The sequence below is a fragment of the Moschus berezovskii genome, chromosome 23 (assembly GCF_049115385.1).
Source record: "Moschus berezovskii isolate FMDL1 chromosome 23, NW_MosBer_1.0, whole genome shotgun sequence".
NCBI lineage: Eukaryota > Metazoa > Chordata > Mammalia > Artiodactyla > Moschidae > Moschus > Moschus berezovskii.
The window spans coordinates 19,381,619-19,401,916 of NC_142482.1; the positions used below are offsets into that span (position 1 = coordinate 19,381,619).

Sequence of the window (20,298 nt, forward strand, 5' to 3'; positions counted from 1 at the left end):
CCCCTCACCTGCGTCACAAGTTCAAACTGTGCTCAATTTCCTTTCTAAAGTTTATTTCCAGAGAGTCAGGACTGGGAAAGATGGGGAAGCTGGTTGTGAGTGTGTGTTCACACTCTTGAGCCAGTCGAGCAGCTGTGGGTTTGTCTTTGAGATTATCCGTCTGTAGTGGTTGTGTGAACCTGTGTGACTCCACAGGGCTGTGTGTACCTGTGTTTGCGGCTGTGTGTGATGACAGCCAACATGATTCCGCACGTGCGTGTACCTGTGTGACCCTCTCCAGGCAACTCTGGAGACGCATGTACAGATTGGGGGTGTCCTCCCTGGGGAGCGGGCAGTGTTAACAGCCCCATGTGTGCAAAGGGGAACCTATGGAAATACGCTTATGAGCCTGCATGCCGGGCTTTGAGTTAACCCATCCTCCACTGCCCAGCCTTCCTGACCTTCCTGACACCAGAAGCAGGCTTCCTCCTGCTCGGCCCAGCGCCCCTGCCCGGGGGTCTGCCCACCGCCTCCCCCAGCCTGAGTCTGGGGCCTGCCCCCACCCAGCTCTCCCTGGTGCCCACCTGGCAGCCGTCCCGGATCTCCTTGACGTAGGGGCTGGTCTCCGGGCTCAGCTCATCCTCGTTGGCCCCCCGGAGCTTCAGGGGGCCGTCCTGGGCCTCCTCGGAGCAGGGGTAGGAGACATTCTGGCGGGCTGAGACGCTGAGCAGCCGCAGGAAGGTGAGCTGCACCACGCCCACTGGGGCGCCCTCGGAGTCCACATAGGAGAACTGGGGGTGGGGGGGGGCTGTGGTCACAGGCAGGGCCAGGGTCCCGAGAGCGGAGTGGACGGGGAAGAGCCGGGGAGGGGGAATGGGGGGCAAACAGAGGGCAAACTTCTGCCACAGGTGGTCAGGGGCAGGAGACGAAGTTAGCAACAGGAGACTGGCGAGAAGGAACAGAAGCGTCTGCAGGCTCCACGGGGTCAAAGGTCAGGGGACGTCAGAAACCTGGGAGCCTCCAGGCCCAGATGGGGACTCCACAGGGTCAGGGCAGCCAGGGGCCAGCTCTCACCTGCGTGACATCGTCCCTGGGTGTCACACAGGTTTCCCCTCCGGCTGTAAAGTTGCAGAAAACCCGGAAGGCATCCCGAGCACAGCCCTGGTTGGGGTCGACCCAGTACTCTCCTGTCAAGTGAGGAGGGTGGCGGTCAGGGCCCCTGGGCCTTGTACCCAAGAGGCTTTCTGCCCCACATACCCCCCTCGGTTCCCACCGGCCACCCCCACCTGCCCTGTCTCCCAGGCCTCTGTTCCACCCCCAGACCCCCAGAACAGCCCGCCCCGCTTGTCTCCCTCATCACTTTATGCCCCTTCCCGTCCCTGCCACCCCTCCCCCTAACAGCACCCCCAGGCTGGCGACTGGAGTTGGGAGGAGCGCTGACACCCGCACACTGGGGCAAGGTGTGGTCACAGGCTTGCACACGTGTCTGTGTGTGTAAATGCCAGCATGTTGTCCATGGGTGTGTTTATCTATTCCTGTAGACACCAGGCAGACAGTGAGCTGATGACCCTCAGAGGACCATGCGTGTGTGTGTGTGTGTGTGTGCACACGCGCGTGCGCTCAGTAGTGTCTGACTCTTTGCGACCCTGTGGACTGCAGCCTGCCAGGTTCCTCTGTCTGTGGAATTTTCCAGGTAAGAATACTGGAGTGGGCTGCCATTTCCTACTACAAGGGATTGAACCTGCATCTGTTGTGTCCCCCAAATTGGCAGGCTGATTCTTTATCACTACCATCTGGGAAGCTCTTTAAAAACCCTTTCTGACAGTAGCCAATGAGTGAATGAGCTATTTTGCGTGTCCGTGATCAGTCACTCAGTCCTGTCCTACTCTTTCCCTTCCTTTGGACTGCAGCCTGCCAGGATCCTCTGTCCATGGGATTTTTCAGGCAAGAATACTGGAGTGGGCTGCCATTTCTTTCTCCAGGAGATCTTCCTGACCCAGGGATCAAACCTGTGTCTCCTGTATCTCCTGCCTTGCAGGCAGATTCTTTACCCACTGAGCCATCACACCAGTTGCTAAATAATGAAATGCTTCCGGTCTGGTTGGTAAGAGCTGCTGCCCCAAGCCGGCCCCCCCGCCTCATCCCCAACCCAATGGCTTCCCCAGGCCTCCCTGACATCCATCCTGCTTGTTCACATCAGCACTGTGGTTCACAAGCTGAGCTCCTGAGGCTGGCACTGACCGTCGGGCAGCTCCGGGTGGCAGAGCTTCAGGTCCTGGCAGGTGCGAGCAGGGCTGTCCTGGGTCCCCGTGGGCCGCCTCATTTGCTCGATCTCCTCCCGCAGGGAGTCCAGGGAGCCAAAGATCTCCTCCAGCCCCCCAGGACTGCCCGGGGCCCCCCCTGTTGGCACAGCTTCATCTTCCTGCATCAGGCGGCTTCCATCCACCGAGCGCCGCGTCTTCTTGGGCATCTGGATGGGCAGGGGCTGGATCACCTCACCCGGGGGGCCCTGGGTGAGAGACAAGGTCAGGGTGAGGGAGACTCGGACAAACACCCAGACAGAGCGGGGCCAACAGAAACGCGGGCCCTGCCTCGTGACTCACCGGGTGTCCCGGAGGGCCCTGGACGCCCTTCTCTCCCTTAGGTCCAGCCGGGCCCTGCCAAAGGAGTCAATGAGGTCATGGAGGGGTCAAGAGGTCAAGTAGGCGATTAAGGTTACAGAGGATGAAATCTGTCAAGGGCTGGGGACGAGGGGATGGGTGGGATGTTTGTCCTGGAGAGACAGTGTCAAGTTCAGCTGTGTGTGCGGAGGGGGTGGTCAGAACTGCTGGGGGTCACTCACTGTGGCTCCTTTGGCTCCTTTGGGGCCAGCAGGTCCCTGTGAAATGAGAAATGAGAAAGAGGCGGTCACCCCAGGGGAGGGTCAGAACATGGAAAACGGCAGAGGCAAGGTCACAAGTCCACAGGACCCTGGGGCCACCCAGGAGGGGCAGGCCGGGGAGACAAGGGGATACACAGGAGACGCTGGAAGGACAGGTTGGAAACTCTGCAGGTGCAGGAACATATGGGGGAATCAGGGGCCTCCACGTGTTAGGCTGGTGGTTTCCATGGAAACCAGGGGGGTTATGGGGGCCGCGGGGTTTAGAGGATTGAGGGGATGAACAGATGGGATACTCACAGGGAGGCCGGGGGGCCCTCCAGGACCAATGGGGCCAGATGCTCCTGGAATGCCCTAGGAAGGGGGGCCTGGTTCATCTGCGTCCTCCTCCCGGCCCCGCTGCCCACCCCCACGCGGCCCCCAGCACTGTGTCCACCCCACCCCCCACCCCCCGCACTGTGTCCAACCCCCCCCATGCAGCACGCCCCCTGACTCCTCACCCTCCATCTGCCCAGACCTCCAGCACCACACCCTGCACTCACCGTCTCTCCCTTTTGCCCCGTGGAGCCCTGAGGACCAGGAAGCCCGCGATCACCCTTCTCCCCCTGCTCCCCAGGGGGGCCGATGAGTCCAATGAGACCTGGGTGACCCTGGAAAAGCGGACAGGTGGTGAGGGGAAGCCGCAGAAGAGACCCGCGATGGGGAGAAGGAGGATCCCAGGGGTCGGAGCCCAGAAGGCAGGAGGGATTCAGGCCGGGCTGCGGGAAGCCCGGTGCTGCCACAGCCCGGGCTGATGAGGGCCCCCCCGAGAACACGGGGTCCCCGGAGGCTTCAGGGAGGAGGCTGAGACTCTTGGCCATGCGTGGCACTCACCTTCTCTCCCTTGGCCCCAGTGTCGCCCCGGAGGCCAGGCAGCCCTGGGGGTCCCTGTGGGGAGACAGGAAGTCACTCTCTCCTGCGGGAGGTGGGACCACCACTCCAACTTCCTCCGAGGCTGGATGCCCACTGCCCTGGGGGCCCCACCCCACCCCATCCACAGTCACTCACCACAGGGCCTGGAGGCCCAGCCTGGCCTGTGGCCCCAGGACGGCCTTGCTGACCCTGCAGATTTGAGGGGACCGCAGGGATCAGGAGACGTGTCCCCCACACCACACCCCTCCCAGCCCAGCCGAACCTCTGCATTGTGACTTACCACTGAGCCAGGGAGACCTCTCAGGCCGTCAGGACCAGGCTTTCCTGCTGGGCCTGCAGGACCCACAGGGCCTGTCTTCCCTGGGGCGCCCACAGCGCCAGGATCCCCCTGAAACACACCAAAGAAGTGTCCCAAAAGGCAGAGGATGGTGTGGTAGGGGCAGCGGATCCAAGGTGGGTGGGGTGAGACAGAGGGGAGGGATCGAGCCCCTGAGACCCCTGGGGTAGGGAGGAGGACAGGAAACCCCGCCTGAAGGAAGGGGCATGAGGGAGGCGTCTGCGGGCCGGAGGTTGAGGACTGGGAGGGGCGGGCAGTGCAATGGGCGTCCCAGCATCCGGGGGCTCTCCCCACCTTGGCGCCCTTCTCTCCTTGTCGCCCTTCAGGACCAGGTGTGCCTGCAGGTCCCTGCAGGTGGAGGAGGGGACGGGGTGCAGGCGGCCGTGAGCAGCCAGGCTCACCTCCTGCCCCCGAGCGTCCTCCTGGTACACACACACACACACACACACCCCTGCACACACACACACACACAATCACAGAGGCTCACTCACAGATGTGACAGCTGCTACAACAGTACCAGCTGTCAAAGTACTGAGAAGCCCTGTGCATTAGGTGAAGAGCCTCTTGCCCACAAACCACCAATAAACAAAGCGTTCATCCCCTGCCAGCCCTTTTCCTCCTAGCCCCCAGACCAAGGATCAAACTTGTGCCCACTGCCCCCTGCAGTGGGATCAAAGAGCCACAACCACTGGACCACCAGGGAATCTCCCCCCGCATCTATTCTGATTGGTTGGTACACATACCACCACCCCTGGCAAGATCAGACAGGACATACGGGAGCAAAGATACCCGAATCTGCACAGCACCCTCGCAGACACACGTGATCACACACACACCTCCCCCAAGGACGGCCGCGACACCAGGCCTCTCCCCATCCTGCCCCCCATCTCCCCAGCGGCCATCCAGCCTCCCCCAGGACTGCCCGCAAGGTGCACCTCGCTTACCCTCTTTCCAAGTGGTCCAGGAGGTCCATTCTCCCCCGTGGGACCAGGGGACCCCTGTGGAGGGAGGGAGAGGGGTGGTGAGGGAGCCCTCAGGTGTGGGCATAGCAGAGGGGACTGGGCCTGCAGGTGGGGGGTCACGGGCACTCACAGGCTGTCCTGGCTCCCCGTCCTCTCCACGGTCACCCTTGGCACCATCCTGGCCCTGCAGAGACGCAGCTCGGTCAGAGGGGGCCCCAGGCCTGGCTGGCCTCACCCCCAAACCCGCTGATCCTCCCGTTCTCTCGTCTGCCCCCCACACCCCCAGTTCCCGCCCTCCACACAGAGTGCCTCCAGAGCAGACCACCCTCTTCGTCCACCCCTCCCTGGGTAAGACTCACCCGGGGGCCAACTTCTCCAGGAGGGCCAGGGTCACCAGGAAAACCAACAGGACCCTGATCCGGAGGGAATCCAAGGGTCAGGGTCACAGCTCCCCCTAAGCCCACCCAGAGCCAACACGACCCCCATGGGCACAGGGCGCACGCTCCCTCTCCACGGGCAGTGCCCACCCGCACCGCCCTAGGAAGAGGGCCTCCAGTAGCCCTTCTCCCCACCTCATGCACGGCTTGCCCTCCAAGGCTTTCAGGTTAAGTTTCATTTTCTCTCTGGATCCTAAACTCCATAATCCCTCCCAGTTCCCCCCCTCAAGTTCCCACTCTTGCCCCCAACTCCAAGATCCTCACACGCATATCCCAGGTCTCTGTGCACAGGGCCCTCCTCCAAGCCCCCTCCCCAAACTCACGGGGTTCCCTTTGGGACCGTCGTCGCCGGTGGGGCCCTTAGGCCCCGGTGGTCCCGCCTCTCCCGCCTGCCCAGTCTCTCCTTTCTCCCCGCGCTCCCCACGTGGACCCTGAAGGATGGGCGGAGGTTACAGGCGGTCCCAAAGGAGTCGTGATGATCACGGATGCAGCCCCTGCTTCCAAGACGTCTTCAGCCTCCCCCTCGCCCCCCACCGCTGACATCAGGGTGCACACAGAAGTCGAGCCGTGGGGGGAGTCTGGGTCCCTCTTCCTTTTGAGGAAAGGAGGGCAGAGCCCACTCGGATCCAGGGCCCAGGCCCCCCTGAAAACGGCTGGGAGCTGCAGCTCCAGGTCACAGAAAAGGTAGGGGTGGGAATGAGGGGTGGAGGGGCTTGGGGAGCAAGGCCCCAGAGCAATCACTCACCTTGACCCCTGGTTCGCCCTGGACTCCCGGAGACCCTGACTCTCCTGGCTCCCCCTGCAAGGAGATGGGGGTCAAGAACCCTCATTCCCCCGACCCCCCAAAATCCTGACATTCCCAGTCTTTCTCTCTTTTCTTCGGTCACACTTCACAGTCCCCCAGACGACTGAGCACAGGCCACGGCAGTGAAAGCACTGACTCCAAGCATGGGGCCCCCGGGGTCCCCTGCCCTCATCACTGTCCTTTGGGGCCCCCACCGGAACTGGCAGAAACTCACCCCCCAAGACCATCCATGTACCCTTTCCCAGTACCTTCTCTCCAGGGGGACCCAAGTTCCCAACACCTCCTGGGGGGCCTTGTGGACCCTGAAAGAGAACCAGAATTAAAGGGGAGAGGGTGCCCCGTGGGCGCAGAGCCTGGAGGACGGCCTGAGGCCACTGCTGTGAGCCGGCGGGAGGCCTTCCCAGGGCCAGCGGCGTCTCTCAGCATCTGAGACGAGACCAGAGGTTACAGTCTAGGGGAAGGGAGGCCACACCGGGGCTGGAGGACTCACATCTGCTCCGCTGGGTCCAGCTGGGCCTCGAGGTCCTGGGGGGCCAGGTGGTCCCTGGAGAGAAGCAGATGCCGGAGGTGAGAGAAGGCAAGCCAAGGATGCCCAGAGCGGCAGGGGCCAGGGGAGCGGCCGTGCAGGCGGGGAGGGAGGCAGTCGGGCCAGGGCAGGGTGGGCGCTGGAAGCAGGGGGCACTAGCAGGTGAGGGAGGGGTCCACCCTGTCAAGGGGCCGCACTCACCATTGGGCCCACGTCTCCTGTTTCTCCCTTCTCCCCCGAGGGGCCTGGCAAGCCCTGCGCAGGTGAACACAACGGGGACCCGGTGACCAACGCACCTGAGCACGCCCTCCCCCGTGCCCTCCCCCAGATCCCAGCCCCCTGCCCTGCCCCCAGTCCGTCCTGAGCAGGGCTGGCGAGGGTCTGGGGCAGACGCCAGCCCCGCTGTGACCCCCCTCAGCCCCTGACTCCTCTCCCCAGCTCACCTGCAGACCAATGGGTCCTGGGGGTCCATTGAATCCTCTTGTTCCTTCGTCACCTTTGGCTCCGAAGTGTCCCTGGGGACCCCGAGCTCCAGGTTCCCCATCTGCCCCCTGAGGTCGGGGAGGGCAGGGACGAGGACTCAGAGATGGTCCTGGGTCCGGGGTTTTCCAGCCCCGCCCAGAACAGGGCAGCAGGCCCGGAGCCCCCCATCCCCACCCCCAACTCAGAGGGCAGAATCGGGGCACCAGTCACTCACCGCAGTGCCAGGCTGCCCCACGGGCCCGATGGGTCCGGGGGGCCCCGGGGGGCCCTGGGGGAGAAAGAAGGGTCAGAGACGCCAAGACAAGGGGCGGGGCCGGGAGCGGCTGAGGCTCAGGGCAGAGGTGAGAAGTCAGAGGCCTGAACACTCACGTGCTCCCCCTTGTTGCCTTTGGCGCCCTTCTGGCCAGGGTCTCCCACCTCGCCCTGGGGGAGGGCAGGGCAGACGTTAGAGGAAGCAGAGGGCAGGAGGGCAGAAGGAGCGGCCCGGCTTGGGGGCCGCCCCCAGGCCAGCGAGCTCGTCACAGGAGGCTGAGTCCAGGGCTCCCCTCACCTTGTCTCCATCCTCTCCCGCCACGCCCGGGGGCCCGGCGGGGCCAGGAAGCCCCACGGGACCCTGCACCCCATCGCGGCCGGTCGGGCCGATGGGGCCCTTCTCGCCCTGTGGGAGAGGAAGGCAGGCATCGTGACCCACAGACTCGGTCACCCTGGAGACCCCTCGTGACCCAGCAGCTCCCAGACCCCCCGCAGTGCCTCCCAGGGACCCCGCACTCACCGGGACACCTTTCTCTCCCGCTGCTCCAGGCGGACCCTGCGGCCCCGGGCGCCCTGGGGGGCCAATGGGTCCCCCGGATCCTGCCGAACCTCGCTCACCAGGGGATCCCTGCGACAGGAGCAAGCGTCAGACCCGCTAAAGGTGAGACCACAGCTCCCGACACCAGAGCACGCCCGGCCACAGTCCCCAGGAGAAAGGCCCAGCATCGAAGGCCTATGATCCCAGCCTCCCTCTGCCCAGTCCTGCAGCCCCACCTGAATCCAGATGCTGCCCCGCACCCTTCTTCCCACCACCCCCCAGGGGCCCCAGACTCACCGCAGGTCCAGGGGGACCAGCTGGCCCTTCATTCCCCTTCAAACCAGGCCCGCCCTGTGAGCCAGAGATTGGGGACAACAGACGTGAGATGGAAGTGGGGGACCTCACAGGCCCGGAGTTTAGGAGACACGCAGGGAAGGACAGGGGCTGGGACGTGGGAACGGGGTGACGCTGGGGTGCCAGGAGGTGCGGGCCTCGCTACGGGCATCCAGGTCAGGGTCATACTCACAGCAGTGCCAGGGAGGCCTCTCTCTCCCGGAAAGCCCCTCAGACCAGCGGGACCATCCTTCCCCGGGGCCCCAGGGGGTCCGGGATCACCCTAAAAGGAAACGAAGGTAATGAACCACTGCCAGGCTCCCCAGTTGGGCAGAGAGACCGCTGCCCCTCAAATCCCCAACGGGCTGTCCCCTTAGGCACCCAAACCCCGTTCTCCCGAGTGCCCCCTCCCAGGCCCTCTGCTGACCTTCGTGCCTTCTTTTCCAGCTGTTCCAGTCAGTCCCTGCTCTCCAGGGGGGCCGGGGGGGCCTGGGTGACCTCGCTCACCCATGGGCCCGGTTTCCCCTGCGGCTCCCTGGGAAAGAGGCAGACAGACTCCAGTCTCAGCCCCTCCCCCATCTCACTCTGCTCACCTCGCGGCACCCCCCAGGACCCCTTGCTGTCTGCCCCAGGGCTATCCTAGGCCTCCACATTGGTGAGGTACCCACACCACCTGGTGTCCCTGTCGGGGACCTTCCTCTGCTTCAAGACGCAAGAAGAGGAGAACTGGTCCAGGAAACAGATGGAAATCTGGGATCCCTGCTCCAAACCCAGCCCCTACCATGCACCCCAGTTCCAGGGGCCCCACAGGCAAAGGAGGGTCAGGGGCCTGGGATCAGGAGAAGAGAGAAGAGAGGCAGACGTTGCAGCCCCCAGGGATGCTTTGTCTCTGTGGGGGGGTGGGGGGCAAGCGTACCTGAGGTCCCACCACTCCTGGGGGGCCAGGGGGGCCGGTCTTCCCTTGGAAGCCCTGAGAGAGAAAGAGAGGAGAGGGTGGTCAGATCACACAGTCTGGCATGGACACGGCACGGACCCCAGGCTCCCGGGTCACCACCGAGTCCTTGGCTGTGGTCTGAGCTGCATTCGGACAGGGGCCACTCCACCAGGAGACCCTTCCTTGGGGGCCTTCCAGACAGGATGGGGGGGGTCTGCGGGCGCCGGGGTGCCACTCACCACTTCTCCTCTCTGGCCTGGGTGTCCCGGCAGCCCATCCTTCCCAGGGGGGCCCTGGAAGGGGTTCAGAGGTCAGGTGAGCTCTATACTGGGCAGGGGATGAGGAGGGACACTCAGAGCCAAGGCAGGTCAGAGGGCAGCTTACCGGAGGTCCTTTGGGGCCAGGAAACCCGTTGGGGCCCTGAGGCCCAGGGAGACCCTAGAGATGGAGCTGGTTGAGTCAGGAGAACAGGGAGCGGGCTGGGCAGGGGACCCACCTCGCCCGTGGAGAGGGAGCCAGCACCACTGGCCCTCTGGACAGCGCCAGGGCGCAGGGGACTCGACCACACTCACCCTCTCTCCGGGAGGCCCGTGGGGGCCGTCTCCACCCGAGGTTCCCTGTGGGGGAGATGGTCAGAGAGGAAGAGAGGCTGACTTCTAGCCAACCCCGAGGTCAGAGGAGGGGGCACAGCTGGGCGCCGGGTGGAGGGGAGGTGGAGCCCCGCTGAGACCACCAACCTTGGCTCCAGACTTCCCGGTGGCGCCTCGAGGTCCCCGCTGACCACGCGGACCCTAGAGAGGACGGGGAGTTGTCAGAAAGACCCCAAGCACCTCCTTGGGCTCCTGAGCCACACGCCTCTTCCGCTGCACTCACCGTGGGGCCACGCTCTCCCCGAGGCCCTGATTTCCCTGACAGGCCCTGGTGGGAGCAAAGTGAAGACAACGCATCAGCCCTGAGCCCCCCAGAGCCGCACCTCCCCCCACAGACCCCCACCTTCCCCAGCTTACCCGGGCTCCCTTCTCTCCACTGGCTCCAGGAAAACCCGGAAATCCCAGGGACCCCTGGTGAGGATGGAAAAGGGGAAAAACTGAGAAGTCGAGAAAAGGGTGGGCTGGGGAAAGGCCAAGGGGGGTCAGGAGAGGTGATGGAGGCAGGGGGTGGGAGACCTGGGCCAATAACTTGGTGGCCTTAGACAAGCCCTGGTGCTTTCTGGGCCTCTGCTTCCCCATCTGTAGAATGGGCGTGGACTAAATTCTGTCTAGGGTCCCCCCACTGCTCTGTTGGTCTGTGCTTCCTGCAATTAGAGGTCAAGGAAGGGAAAAGGAAGAGGGGCAGTGGGGCATTGAATCACCTTGGGGCCCTGGCGTCCGGGATAGCCAGGTAGACCAGGAACACCCAGCTTGCCCTGCAGACAGACAGAGGGCCATCAGGAGCAATTGGGGCCACTGATCCCACTCCATCCTGGAGACCCAGGCCCAAAGAGCAAACATCTAGTGCGCCCCCCACCCCCACTGCCCTCATCCCCCCAACCCCACCCCAGGCTGCCTGACTTTCATAATCTCTCCTTCCTGAGAGTGGATTTTGCAAAACTCCAGGGCTGGAATCTCACCTCCCCTGTATCTTAAAATCTGCAGCTCACGCCCTGCAGGCGCCTCTGCCCACTCCTCACCAGTACACACAGCCGCTCCTCCAAGACCAGCCCCCTTGCAGCCCCGGCCCCACCTTGCTGCAGGCTCAGCTCTGCAGCCCCCACCTCCCGCCCCCCACGCCCTGCCCCCAAGGCCTCGGGACCTCTCGCCAAGGAGTGGATGTGGGGAGCAGGGATCTGGCCGCCTGACTCCTGGGGCTCCAACCCTGGTTCTACCCTACGCTGGCTGTGTGACAAACAAGCCCCCAAACCTCCTTCAGGACCATAGCAGTGCCCACCCTGCGGGGCTGACAGGACAGGTGAGCCAGGTGAGAGTTAACCGTGAGGATGTCAGAGCTCACCACCTCTCCAACTCTTCTCCTCCTCGAGTACCTACTGCTCTGGGTCTGCACACACTTTCCCTCTACCTGGCACCCCAGGAACCCTGTGACAGCCTCTCTGCGTGTCCCCACGAATCTGTTGTGAACTCTTTATGACGGGGACTTTCCTAGGCTTCTTATGTAACCCCTCTCAACCCGTCAGTATCTAGGGGGTGCCAGACACAGAGAGGAGCATAATTAATGCACGCTCATCTCTGACTGACTTTCCGACTTCAGCCTTTGGCATCCCCACACCCGCTCTGACCCCGGCACCCCAGGCCTCGCCCCCTCCATGTCCTAGAGCGCGTAGACATTGACCCCCTCTCCCCCGTCACCTTCTCGCCCATGAGCCCCGGGGGCCCAGGGTCCCCCGTGGGTCCAGTGCGCCCCTTCGGCCCCTCAGGGCCATCCTCGCCCCTGGAACCGGGCACTCCGACCTCGCCCTGGGGGAGAGGGTTAGAGAGGTGAAAGATTGGAACTCAGGGTGGAGGCTGAGCCCTGAGATGGGGGGCAGGCCCCAGTGAGGCTGGTGAGGTCGTCTTGAGTTCCTGCAAGATGAGGAGCCCTGAGGGGCAGGGAGAGGGCGGTGACCAGCCAGCCGGCGGGTCACAGAGCACGGGGCTGGGTCCTGCTTGGATCGGGCTCTAAAGGGAGGTCAGGTCCTCGAGGGAGCCTGGAGATGGGCCGTCCAGGGTGTCGGGGGAGGCTGGTAACTGGGGCTCAAAGGGGACGGTCTCCAGAGCCTGGAATTGGGGGCAATGAGGAGGTCTCCACTCACCCTGTCGCCTTTCACACCCACGTCCCCTTTGAAGCCAGGAAAGCCATCCTCGCCCTGGGAAGTATGGGGCAAGAGGCCGTCATGGACCATGGCAGGAGTGGGGGCAGCAGAGGGCAGGGGAGCGGGCAGACGGCGGGGGCTGGGACGCAGCGCTCACCTTTTCACCCTTGTGACCCTGCAGACCCCGAATGCCATCCACGCCCTGGAATTTGAGGGGGACAGAGCGGTCAGGAGGGTGGTGAGGCTGGCAGGACCAAGCTCCAGGGCCCGGCTGGCCGCCCCGACCTCAGCCTTCCTCTCCCAGCCGTCTGGTCTCTTACCTTGATGCCCCGAGGTCCTGGGTACCCCAGAGGACCCTGAGGTCCGGATGGCCCCTGCAAGAGGACAGAGAGGTGTCCATAAAGGGCCTCAGGGGGTCACTGAGGGCGTGCCGGGGTGGGAGAAAGGGAAGTGACCAATTGGAGTCTGGGGAGGTTTGCAGGGGGTAGGACAAAGGGCTGCTAGGGCCGTGTGAAGACATGAGGAGATCCCAAGGACTTGGACGCCGGGTCTGCGTGGAGACCCCGCTAGGGCATGTAAGGGCCATGGAAGAGCTCACCTGGTTTCCTTTGGTTCCGGGGGGGCCTTCCTTGCCTGGGTGACCCTGGGGATAGGGGAAGGAGAGCGTGACCACTGGTCACTGTCACTTCCTGCATCCCTCTCTACACTTCTTGGACCCAAATGCCCCTGGGACCTAATGAAGCTGACTGACCATTGGCAGCATCACCAGTGACTTCCCAGGACAAGGGACACTCTGTAAGGATACTCACTGAGGTGCCTGCAAGTCACTTCCTGGGGTGGAGGGTCAAGGGGGATTTGTATGAAGAGGTGGGGCACTCACCGGGGGTCCATCTGAGCCAGGCATGCCAGGCAGCCCTGGTTTCCCTCGAGGACCCTGCAGGGAGATGAGGACACTCGGTCCCAGCCAGACATGTGGGGGCTCCCTGCAACCCGCCTCAGCACACCCACTGTCCCCCAGATCACTTAGTCACTTACCTTCTCTCCATGAGGGCCGATGGCACCCTGGGGCCCGGGGAGACCCTAGACACCAGAGAGAGAAGTCACAGGGGCCCCCAGGGGTGGGTTCCGCTTTCTCCCCCAGGCAGCAGCTCCAGCTCACAGCACAAGCGGCAAAGACTTGAGACCCTTCATTTCCAGCCCCCACACAGGGTCTGACCCGCTGTGAGAGCCCAGGGGGAGCCCCTCAGGTTGGGCGGGCAGACAGGACCACTCACCTGGGTCCCGGGGGTGCCTTGCTGTCCGGGAGGTCCTGGCTCTCCCTGGGGTCCCTGGAAACAGGCAGCCAGGCAGGGGTCAGAAGGAAATGGTGACAGAACAAACCAGGCAGGGGAGCTGAGTCCCAGGAGGGACAGACAAGGGGGCAAGAGCCAGAAGCAGGAGGGGGTCAAAGGGGCAAAGGGACGAGGACCTCAGCAGAGATGCTGGGGGGGGGGGACAGAAGGTCGGGTGGGGTCTCCATGCCCATCACTTACCAAGCTGCCTTTGGGACCGTGCGGGCCATCCATGCCTCGGACTCCCTGAAACACGAGAGGGGAGTGAGTCCAGGACAGACCCGTGGTTTCTGAAACCAGGCCATCCACATGGGATGGGGCAGGCATGCGGCGGGCCACCCTCAAGTTCAGCCCGAACCTAAACAAACACAGCCGCCCGGATCCACAGGGCGTGGGGCTCTGGTCTGCTATGCCCAAAGTGTTTGATGCACTACAGGATACGGCCCCATGTGGGCACCTGCGGGTGCAGGCTGAAGGGGCAGTAGGGGGTGGGGGTGGGGGGGAGGGAGGCATTCAGGGAAGGTAGAGAGGACAGGGTCAGAGTCAGGGACAGTCACTCACCGGGGGTCCAGGAATCCCAGGAGGGCCTTTGGGGCCAAGGAGACCTCGAGGTCCCTGCGTTCAGGTGAGGGGAAGACGGGACCGTGTGGGTGACACAGCGCGACCCTTTCACACCCATGCCCCTCCTCTGGGGCCCAAGCCACACTCCCCGCCCCCCGACACTCACCGACTCCCCAGGCAGCCCCCGAGGCCCGATCTCTCCATCGTCTCCCTGGAGGAGGACTCATGTGAGGCAGCCTCGCCTTCTGGAACCCCCCCACCCCCGGCCCCAGCCCCAGCCCCCGCCCCGCCTGTCCCCCGCCCGCCCCCACCAGCTGCAACACTTACCCTCTCTCCATCCTCACCAGGGGGCCCAGGAAGGCCCTGGGCACCAGTATCACCCTGAAAAATGGGCCACCAGGTAAGAGGGGTACAGAGCCCCCAACACAGGTAGACACAGACTGTCTTCAGGGTCCAGGGAAGCTCCTCCTCCCAGCTCCTGCTGGGACCGTCAGCCTCCTTCCCTGGCCTCGGATCCCGCCCCGCCTCCCCTCCAGGGGAGCTCTACCCCCGTCACAACACCCCACGTGCCCACATACTCACTCTGTGTCCCTTCTCCCCAGGCAGCCCGGGGAGGCCATCAAATCCTCGGTCACCCTAAGGGGGAGAGGGGCAGCCCGGGTGAGGCACCAGCCCCTTTCCCATCATGTCCTGAGTGGGGCAGGCTGCTTTGTGGGCACCCTTGGCTATCCCCAGGAAACAGACGAGCGCGAGAGTTCCGGGTGGGCATCAGAGAGGGGCCCAGGCTTGTTACCTTCACTCCAGGTTCCCCAGGCATCCCTCGAGCTCCGTCAGCACCCGCTCGGCCCTTGGGGTGCAGGGGAGGTTTCAGAGCAAGCAGGGGCCCAGCCTTCCACCCCCCTGCACCCTGTCCCCATCCCCCACCCCCTCCCATCCCACCCCCGTCACTCACCCTTCGCCCTGCCTTGCCAGGAGGGCCCATGAGGCCCTGAGGTCCTCTGGGGCCCTAGGAGGGAGAGACAGGGGCAGGGTTAGTGGGCACGGGCCGGGGTGGGGGGCTGCGCACTGAGCTGGGGACCAGTCGGGGGAGGCTGTCACCTGAGGTCCCAGGTCTCCAGACTCTCCTTTCATGCCCGGGCTCCCGGGTTGTCCCTGTGAGGAGAGACGGGGACTTGCTGAAGGACACGCCCACAGGAGGCTGCAGAGCCCTCTCCCAATGAAGCAAAATAACTCTCAACTTGGTCCTTTTCCAGGACTGTCCATACCCCCACACGTGGATAAAGGATCCCCTATCACAACACCCCACGCACTCACCAGGGGGCCAGGGCGGCCTGTGTATCCCATGGGGCCGGGGGGTCCTCGGAGGGCCATCTAGGGGGGCAGAGCAGACAGCAGAACTGAGCACAGGCAGCAGGAGCACCCCAGACCCTGGGTCACCTCCCAGATTCACCCTTCTTCCCTGGCCTTCATTCTGCTGCCCTGATCGTCCTCAACCTCCCTGTCAGCCCCCAAGCCAACCCAGACTTCTCCCTCCCCTACCGTAACACCGACCTACCTTTCTAACCCCTCCTAGTGCCTTCCTCCGCCTACCACACCCCTCCCACTACCCCCCCCACCAAGACCCCCAGCCCAATTCACCCGCGCCTGCTGCAGAATCGCCTGGGCCTGGGCCTCCTGGGCTGCCACCACGGGGCCCTTGTCACCCCCACCACTGCCGAACCGGAACTGCGGGGCAAGGAGAAGAAGAAAGTCTAGATTCTTCCAGGAAATCCATGAGACCCCCAAAACCAGAGGCATCATCCAGCACGTGGGCCCCCGTCTCCCAGGTTCCAGATTCCATAAGCCCTACTCCAGTGTCTCCCCCGGGCTCTGGGTCATCACTCAGAGGTTTTCAGAAACTCAGCTTCTGTCTCCCTCGCTCACTCTCAGACTCTTCCTCCACAAAGACTCTTTGATTCTAGACTCCCTGAAATCTAGGATTTTCTGCCCGATTCTAGACGCTCCATGTTTGGTTCTAGGTCATCAATGAGGCCTTAAACCCTCCACCCCGATGATCACGTTCTTTGGGTGGATTGTCCCGAGAGACTCCTCCTAGGTTTTCCTCCCCTTCTGATTCTTGGTGACACGGTTCCCTGCCCTCCCCTCAGCCTGTTCCACAAAGCCCAGAAGACCACTCACAGGGAGCATGAGGGATGTTCCGGGAGGGCCAGGGGCGCCATCTGATCCAGGGAGCCCTGCTCGGCCTGGGGGGCCCTGGAGAAAGATGGAGTGACAGCATGTTGTTAGGGCCCTGGCATCATCTTGAAACCTCCTCAATGGACTAGATGCAGATCTCCCCACACCCCATGGAGAAACATGTCACGGAGAAAATTGACAGTGAGACACCAGACTGCTCCCCTCTCCAACCACACACTGCCTTCTTTTCTGAGTGCTGAGGGAACAGCAGCCCCTCAGTCATTAATAAACCAGTTGATGAGAAATCACCGAGAATGGTACCCCCCTGGATACCAGCGGCTCCTTTGCAGCCCTCCCTGCCCCCACAGGATGCTCTCATACCCTCTCGCCTGGGTCTCCAACTGGGCCTGGGTTGCCTTGGATACCAGGGGGACCAGGAAATCCCTGAAGGACACAAGAAGAGGGGATCAGATGTGGGCGGTCAGATGGAAGAGGGGTATGTGGCTGGGGGTGGTCTCGCAGAAGAAATCTGGGGATCTGGGAAGCTCTGATTGGAAGGATGCTCCAAGTTCTAAGAAGAAAGCCTGGGCCAATGCTGGGAAGGCACAGGTGAGCAGGTAGGAAGTGTTTCTGCAAAAAGAATGGAGGTTGGAGGGGGTCACAGCTAGAACTCACCGCAGGGCCTTCTGGACCAGGGGGCCCCTCCACTAGCATGCCCTGCAGAGCCAAAGGTTAAAAGTCAGAGGCTATAGGGCGAGCACCCCGCCTCCTTCCCTTCTTCCCACTGCCCTCTGCTCAGTGGCCAGAGTGACTTACAGGCTCCAGCACCGCAGGCTCCCCCTTCTCTCCCTTCAGCCCCCGGGGTCCACGGGCAGCCTGAGGGAGACAGACATGTAACCCCCAGTGGGGCCCGTGAGCAGCCTCCACTGGGACCGCCCCACCTGGTGCAGCCGCAAGGCCTCTGGAGACCTCCCTGACCCAACCCCCAAATGCCCTGGTCCTCTGCCAAGACTCCCTCTTCACAGACTTCCCAGGTCTGCCAAGGGAGATCTTGGGGTTCCCCACCCCCTAATTCCCTGCCCCACCTCAGCAAACACACCCTCCCCATCTCCCTGAGAACCTCTCTCAGGAAGGTCCCTGGACAGTTCCTGGGACACCAGACCCCCCAATCTTCCCAGACTTTCTCCTGGACGACTGCACCTTATCCCCCACACTTCCTTAGGACCTTAAGAAACCATCAACTTCCTCACCTTTAACCCAATCCTAACTAAGATTTTGGATAAATTTTTCCTTGGGTTTGGGGGAGGTCATGCATCCATATGAGAATCTGACATAATCTACAGTGTCTTTCTCCAGAAAAGGAAAAGGGTATGCCCTTGTGCACAGAATTTTACTTAGAGTTTCAAGGGGTTCACAAGTTTAAAACTCCCCAGAGATTAGACATTCATACTCTAAGTATATTTGGAGAGCAATCCCCACTGATACCTCCAACTTGGAGCTTATAACTGGATTTTGAAAAAATACAACTTGGGCTCAATTACTCAAGCCCCGGCACGGAGCCTCTCAGCTCCTTCCAGCACCACTCCTCTAACCCTCATTTAAACTTCAAGCCTATCAGTAGCCTCTCTTCCACACTTCCAGTCAAATGCCCACCCCCAGCTCTGGGGCCACAACCAAGATAAGGACAGGGAGAATGGGGGATATTTATTCACCACGTCCCCCAACTCTCTCAACAAAGATCTTCAAAATGCCCCCCTCTACCTCCATCCTGACCAAACAATAACGATCATTTTCCAAACTTTCCCATATCCCAGATCAATCCTAAATTTCCAGCATAAGGGAAAGGCAGCAGAGGGTCAAGGGTGGCAATATTAGAGCAGGGAGGCTGGAATGAGGCAGCAGGGTGGAGGAGCCAGCTCTACTGCGAGGCAGGCAAAAGATGAAGTGAGTACACAGGAAATATCCCACTGACAGGGAGTGGCTGAAAACACAGGACACAATTAAGGCAGACAGAACAAAGGGGCAAACTCTTGGAAGCAAGAATGATACCAGGGCCAAGAAAAATCAAACATGGCCAAGATGGTTAGAAAATGAACCAGATAAACAGGAAGTGGTGGGACAGACAGGAAGCAGCCAAGGAAAGAGGATCCAGGAAGCGGACCTTCAATAACAATATGGCTGCCACAACCAAGAAAGAAAAGAAATTCACAAAACGGACAGAAAATCACTCTTTGAAATGGATTATGACAAAGAAAGACAATTCTTCCAGAAAACACACATCTTCCAGAAAACATACACACAGCAAGTGGCCATGATAAATATCTAGACCCACAATGGAAACTTTCTGATTTGGCTGACCGGAGACTCATACGAAGTCAAAGGATAAAACAGCGTGAAAAACTAGAGCAGAAACACAAAGAATAAGTCCCCTCCAGTCCAATCTGACACAGTCACCCGAATGGATGTCACGACTGGGAGCAGAGGGGACAGACAGGAAGTGGCCTGTAGGTTAGAAAATGTGACAGAGAAAGTTAGATTGTTTGGCAGCAACATGGATAAGAAATGGTTTTGATCAAGAAGAAATGATGGAGACAGACTGAAAATGGACATATGACAGGGGCTTATGACCAAAAAGCCTGTGAAATCCAGCCTCATGGAGATAGGAAGGGACCAAGAAAGACAGGAGGTGCCCATAGGATTGAAAAAAAAAAAAATGTTTCAGACAGATGAAACCATAAGGAGTCACAGAGTAAGACATTTGACAAGAGAAGGCAGGAAGTAATCTTTTCAAGCAACAGATACAATCCATGTGAACAAAAATTGGCAAATCACCAGTGGGAAGTAGCTTTCAGATGACAGACAACAACCAAAGGCAACAGGAAGCGATTCTGTAGCTCCCACTGGAGGTCAAGAATGGAAGAGGAGCTTCTTGGACTTACGGCTCCCGAGTGGGCTGTCTCCGCAGACAGGGCAGGGCCAAGCTCCGTCTCCTCATGGTAATCGCCCCCATAGCCATAGGCGTAATCGTAGGGCCCTGCTGGGGGCTCTGTGGCACCCTCCCCATACTCCTCTGTCAGGAACCTGCTGGCTGTGGGGGGCACCTGGAGATCTGTCTGCTCCTTCCCGGGGGTGGGGAGGGAGAGGGGTAGACGGGGGCATTAGGGCTAAGATGAGGTCTCCCCTGGACCCCAGGGTGTGACAGATTCCAGCCCAAAGGGTACTGAGGGTGATGGGGGCCATTTTCCTCCCAAGAAGAGCAAGGGGAGCCATTGTAGGGAAGGGGGACGGCCATCAAAGGCCCCCAATGAGGAGAGAGGTCCAGAAAGTGGGCTTGGTTGGAAGAAATGAGGAGTAATGAGAAGGGTGGCCGGAGGGCTGGACACAGAGTGGACAGTCCATGGACATAATGATGGAAGAAAGGGTCCAAGGAATGACCAAAGAAATTGGTGGAAAGACAAAAAGTGACAGGGTTGGACAGAAAATGGCTCCTGGGAACAGAAATGTGGCAGAAGTACAACCGTTGACATCAACATGGAAGGGGATGACCCTAGAGTCAAAGAATAATGACAGGAGACATGGACACTGCAGAAAAACGGCTGTTCTGAGAGAGACATGCAGACTCAAAGATCTGGAGTAACCAGGAGACAGAACATTGTGAACAAGGTGACTAAGAGCCCTCCGGCCAGAAGAGGGGCTGGCTCATCAAGACGATCTAGGGCAAGGGGAGCAGGCCACAGACGCCCACCACCCCTAGGAGGGGCGAGGGTGGGGCTGGAGTTACCTCCTCAGGGGGCGGCAAAGGGCTTGACTCCAGGATCCCTTCCTCTTCACCTGGGGTGGGGTCCTAACCCCAAGGGGAAGGGAGGGGAGAGGAGCAGAGGGCAGGAAGGAGGAAAGAGGTTAGCTGCGAGGGAGGCCAAGCAGCAGCCCGTCCTGGCCCGTCCCGAGGGCAGCGTCTGTCTGTGCTGGGGGCTGGGGGCAATCTCAGATCTTGCAGCCCCTTTGAAGGGGGTACAGTTCAGGGAGAGGGAATCTCTGAGGTCAGAGAGGTTCGGGGGCAGAGATCTGGA

General features: G+C 61.5%; 1 protein-coding gene across 1 annotated transcript in view; it reads right to left on the reverse strand.

The window, feature by feature from the left end:
* COL11A2 (collagen type XI alpha 2 chain) overlaps positions 1-20,298 on the reverse strand; it is a 29,177-nt gene that overhangs the window by 1,217 nt on the left and 7,662 nt on the right. The window contains exons 7-65 of the mRNA XM_055406828.2: positions 20,010-20,072; positions 19,168-19,347; positions 17,045-17,104; positions 16,904-16,945; positions 16,610-16,672; positions 16,232-16,306; positions 15,692-15,778; positions 15,368-15,424; positions 15,152-15,205; positions 15,006-15,059; positions 14,847-14,900; positions 14,636-14,689; positions 14,381-14,434; positions 14,220-14,264; positions 14,054-14,107; positions 13,694-13,738; positions 13,436-13,489; positions 13,197-13,241; positions 13,042-13,095; positions 12,760-12,804; positions 12,482-12,535; positions 12,319-12,363; positions 12,162-12,215; positions 11,719-11,826; positions 10,728-10,781; positions 10,384-10,437; positions 10,250-10,294; positions 10,114-10,167; positions 9,949-9,993; positions 9,761-9,814; positions 9,616-9,669; positions 9,359-9,412; positions 8,870-8,977; positions 8,636-8,725; positions 8,407-8,460; positions 8,092-8,199; positions 7,870-7,977; positions 7,689-7,742; positions 7,534-7,587; positions 7,280-7,387; positions 7,038-7,091; positions 6,801-6,854; positions 6,559-6,612; positions 6,251-6,304; positions 5,829-5,936; positions 5,428-5,481; positions 5,199-5,252; positions 5,051-5,104; positions 4,401-4,454; positions 4,050-4,157; positions 3,905-3,958; positions 3,731-3,784; positions 3,400-3,507; positions 3,158-3,211; positions 2,822-2,857; positions 2,583-2,636; positions 2,221-2,488; positions 1,054-1,166; positions 564-770 (exon numbers count right to left, since the gene is read on the reverse strand). Coding sequence (XP_055262803.2) covers positions 564-770; positions 1,054-1,166; positions 2,221-2,488; positions 2,583-2,636; positions 2,822-2,857; positions 3,158-3,211; positions 3,400-3,507; positions 3,731-3,784; positions 3,905-3,958; positions 4,050-4,157; positions 4,401-4,454; positions 5,051-5,104; positions 5,199-5,252; positions 5,428-5,481; positions 5,829-5,936; positions 6,251-6,304; positions 6,559-6,612; positions 6,801-6,854; positions 7,038-7,091; positions 7,280-7,387; positions 7,534-7,587; positions 7,689-7,742; positions 7,870-7,977; positions 8,092-8,199; positions 8,407-8,460; positions 8,636-8,725; positions 8,870-8,977; positions 9,359-9,412; positions 9,616-9,669; positions 9,761-9,814; positions 9,949-9,993; positions 10,114-10,167; positions 10,250-10,294; positions 10,384-10,437; positions 10,728-10,781; positions 11,719-11,826; positions 12,162-12,215; positions 12,319-12,363; positions 12,482-12,535; positions 12,760-12,804; positions 13,042-13,095; positions 13,197-13,241; positions 13,436-13,489; positions 13,694-13,738; positions 14,054-14,107; positions 14,220-14,264; positions 14,381-14,434; positions 14,636-14,689; positions 14,847-14,900; positions 15,006-15,059; positions 15,152-15,205; positions 15,368-15,424; positions 15,692-15,778; positions 16,232-16,306; positions 16,610-16,672; positions 16,904-16,945; positions 17,045-17,104; positions 19,168-19,347; positions 20,010-20,072 — 4,194 coding nt within the window. The remainder of the gene's footprint in view (positions 1-563; positions 771-1,053; positions 1,167-2,220; positions 2,489-2,582; positions 2,637-2,821; positions 2,858-3,157; positions 3,212-3,399; positions 3,508-3,730; positions 3,785-3,904; positions 3,959-4,049; positions 4,158-4,400; positions 4,455-5,050; positions 5,105-5,198; positions 5,253-5,427; positions 5,482-5,828; positions 5,937-6,250; positions 6,305-6,558; positions 6,613-6,800; positions 6,855-7,037; positions 7,092-7,279; positions 7,388-7,533; positions 7,588-7,688; positions 7,743-7,869; positions 7,978-8,091; positions 8,200-8,406; positions 8,461-8,635; positions 8,726-8,869; positions 8,978-9,358; positions 9,413-9,615; positions 9,670-9,760; positions 9,815-9,948; positions 9,994-10,113; positions 10,168-10,249; positions 10,295-10,383; positions 10,438-10,727; positions 10,782-11,718; positions 11,827-12,161; positions 12,216-12,318; positions 12,364-12,481; positions 12,536-12,759; positions 12,805-13,041; positions 13,096-13,196; positions 13,242-13,435; positions 13,490-13,693; positions 13,739-14,053; positions 14,108-14,219; positions 14,265-14,380; positions 14,435-14,635; positions 14,690-14,846; positions 14,901-15,005; positions 15,060-15,151; positions 15,206-15,367; positions 15,425-15,691; positions 15,779-16,231; positions 16,307-16,609; positions 16,673-16,903; positions 16,946-17,044; positions 17,105-19,167; positions 19,348-20,009; positions 20,073-20,298) is intronic.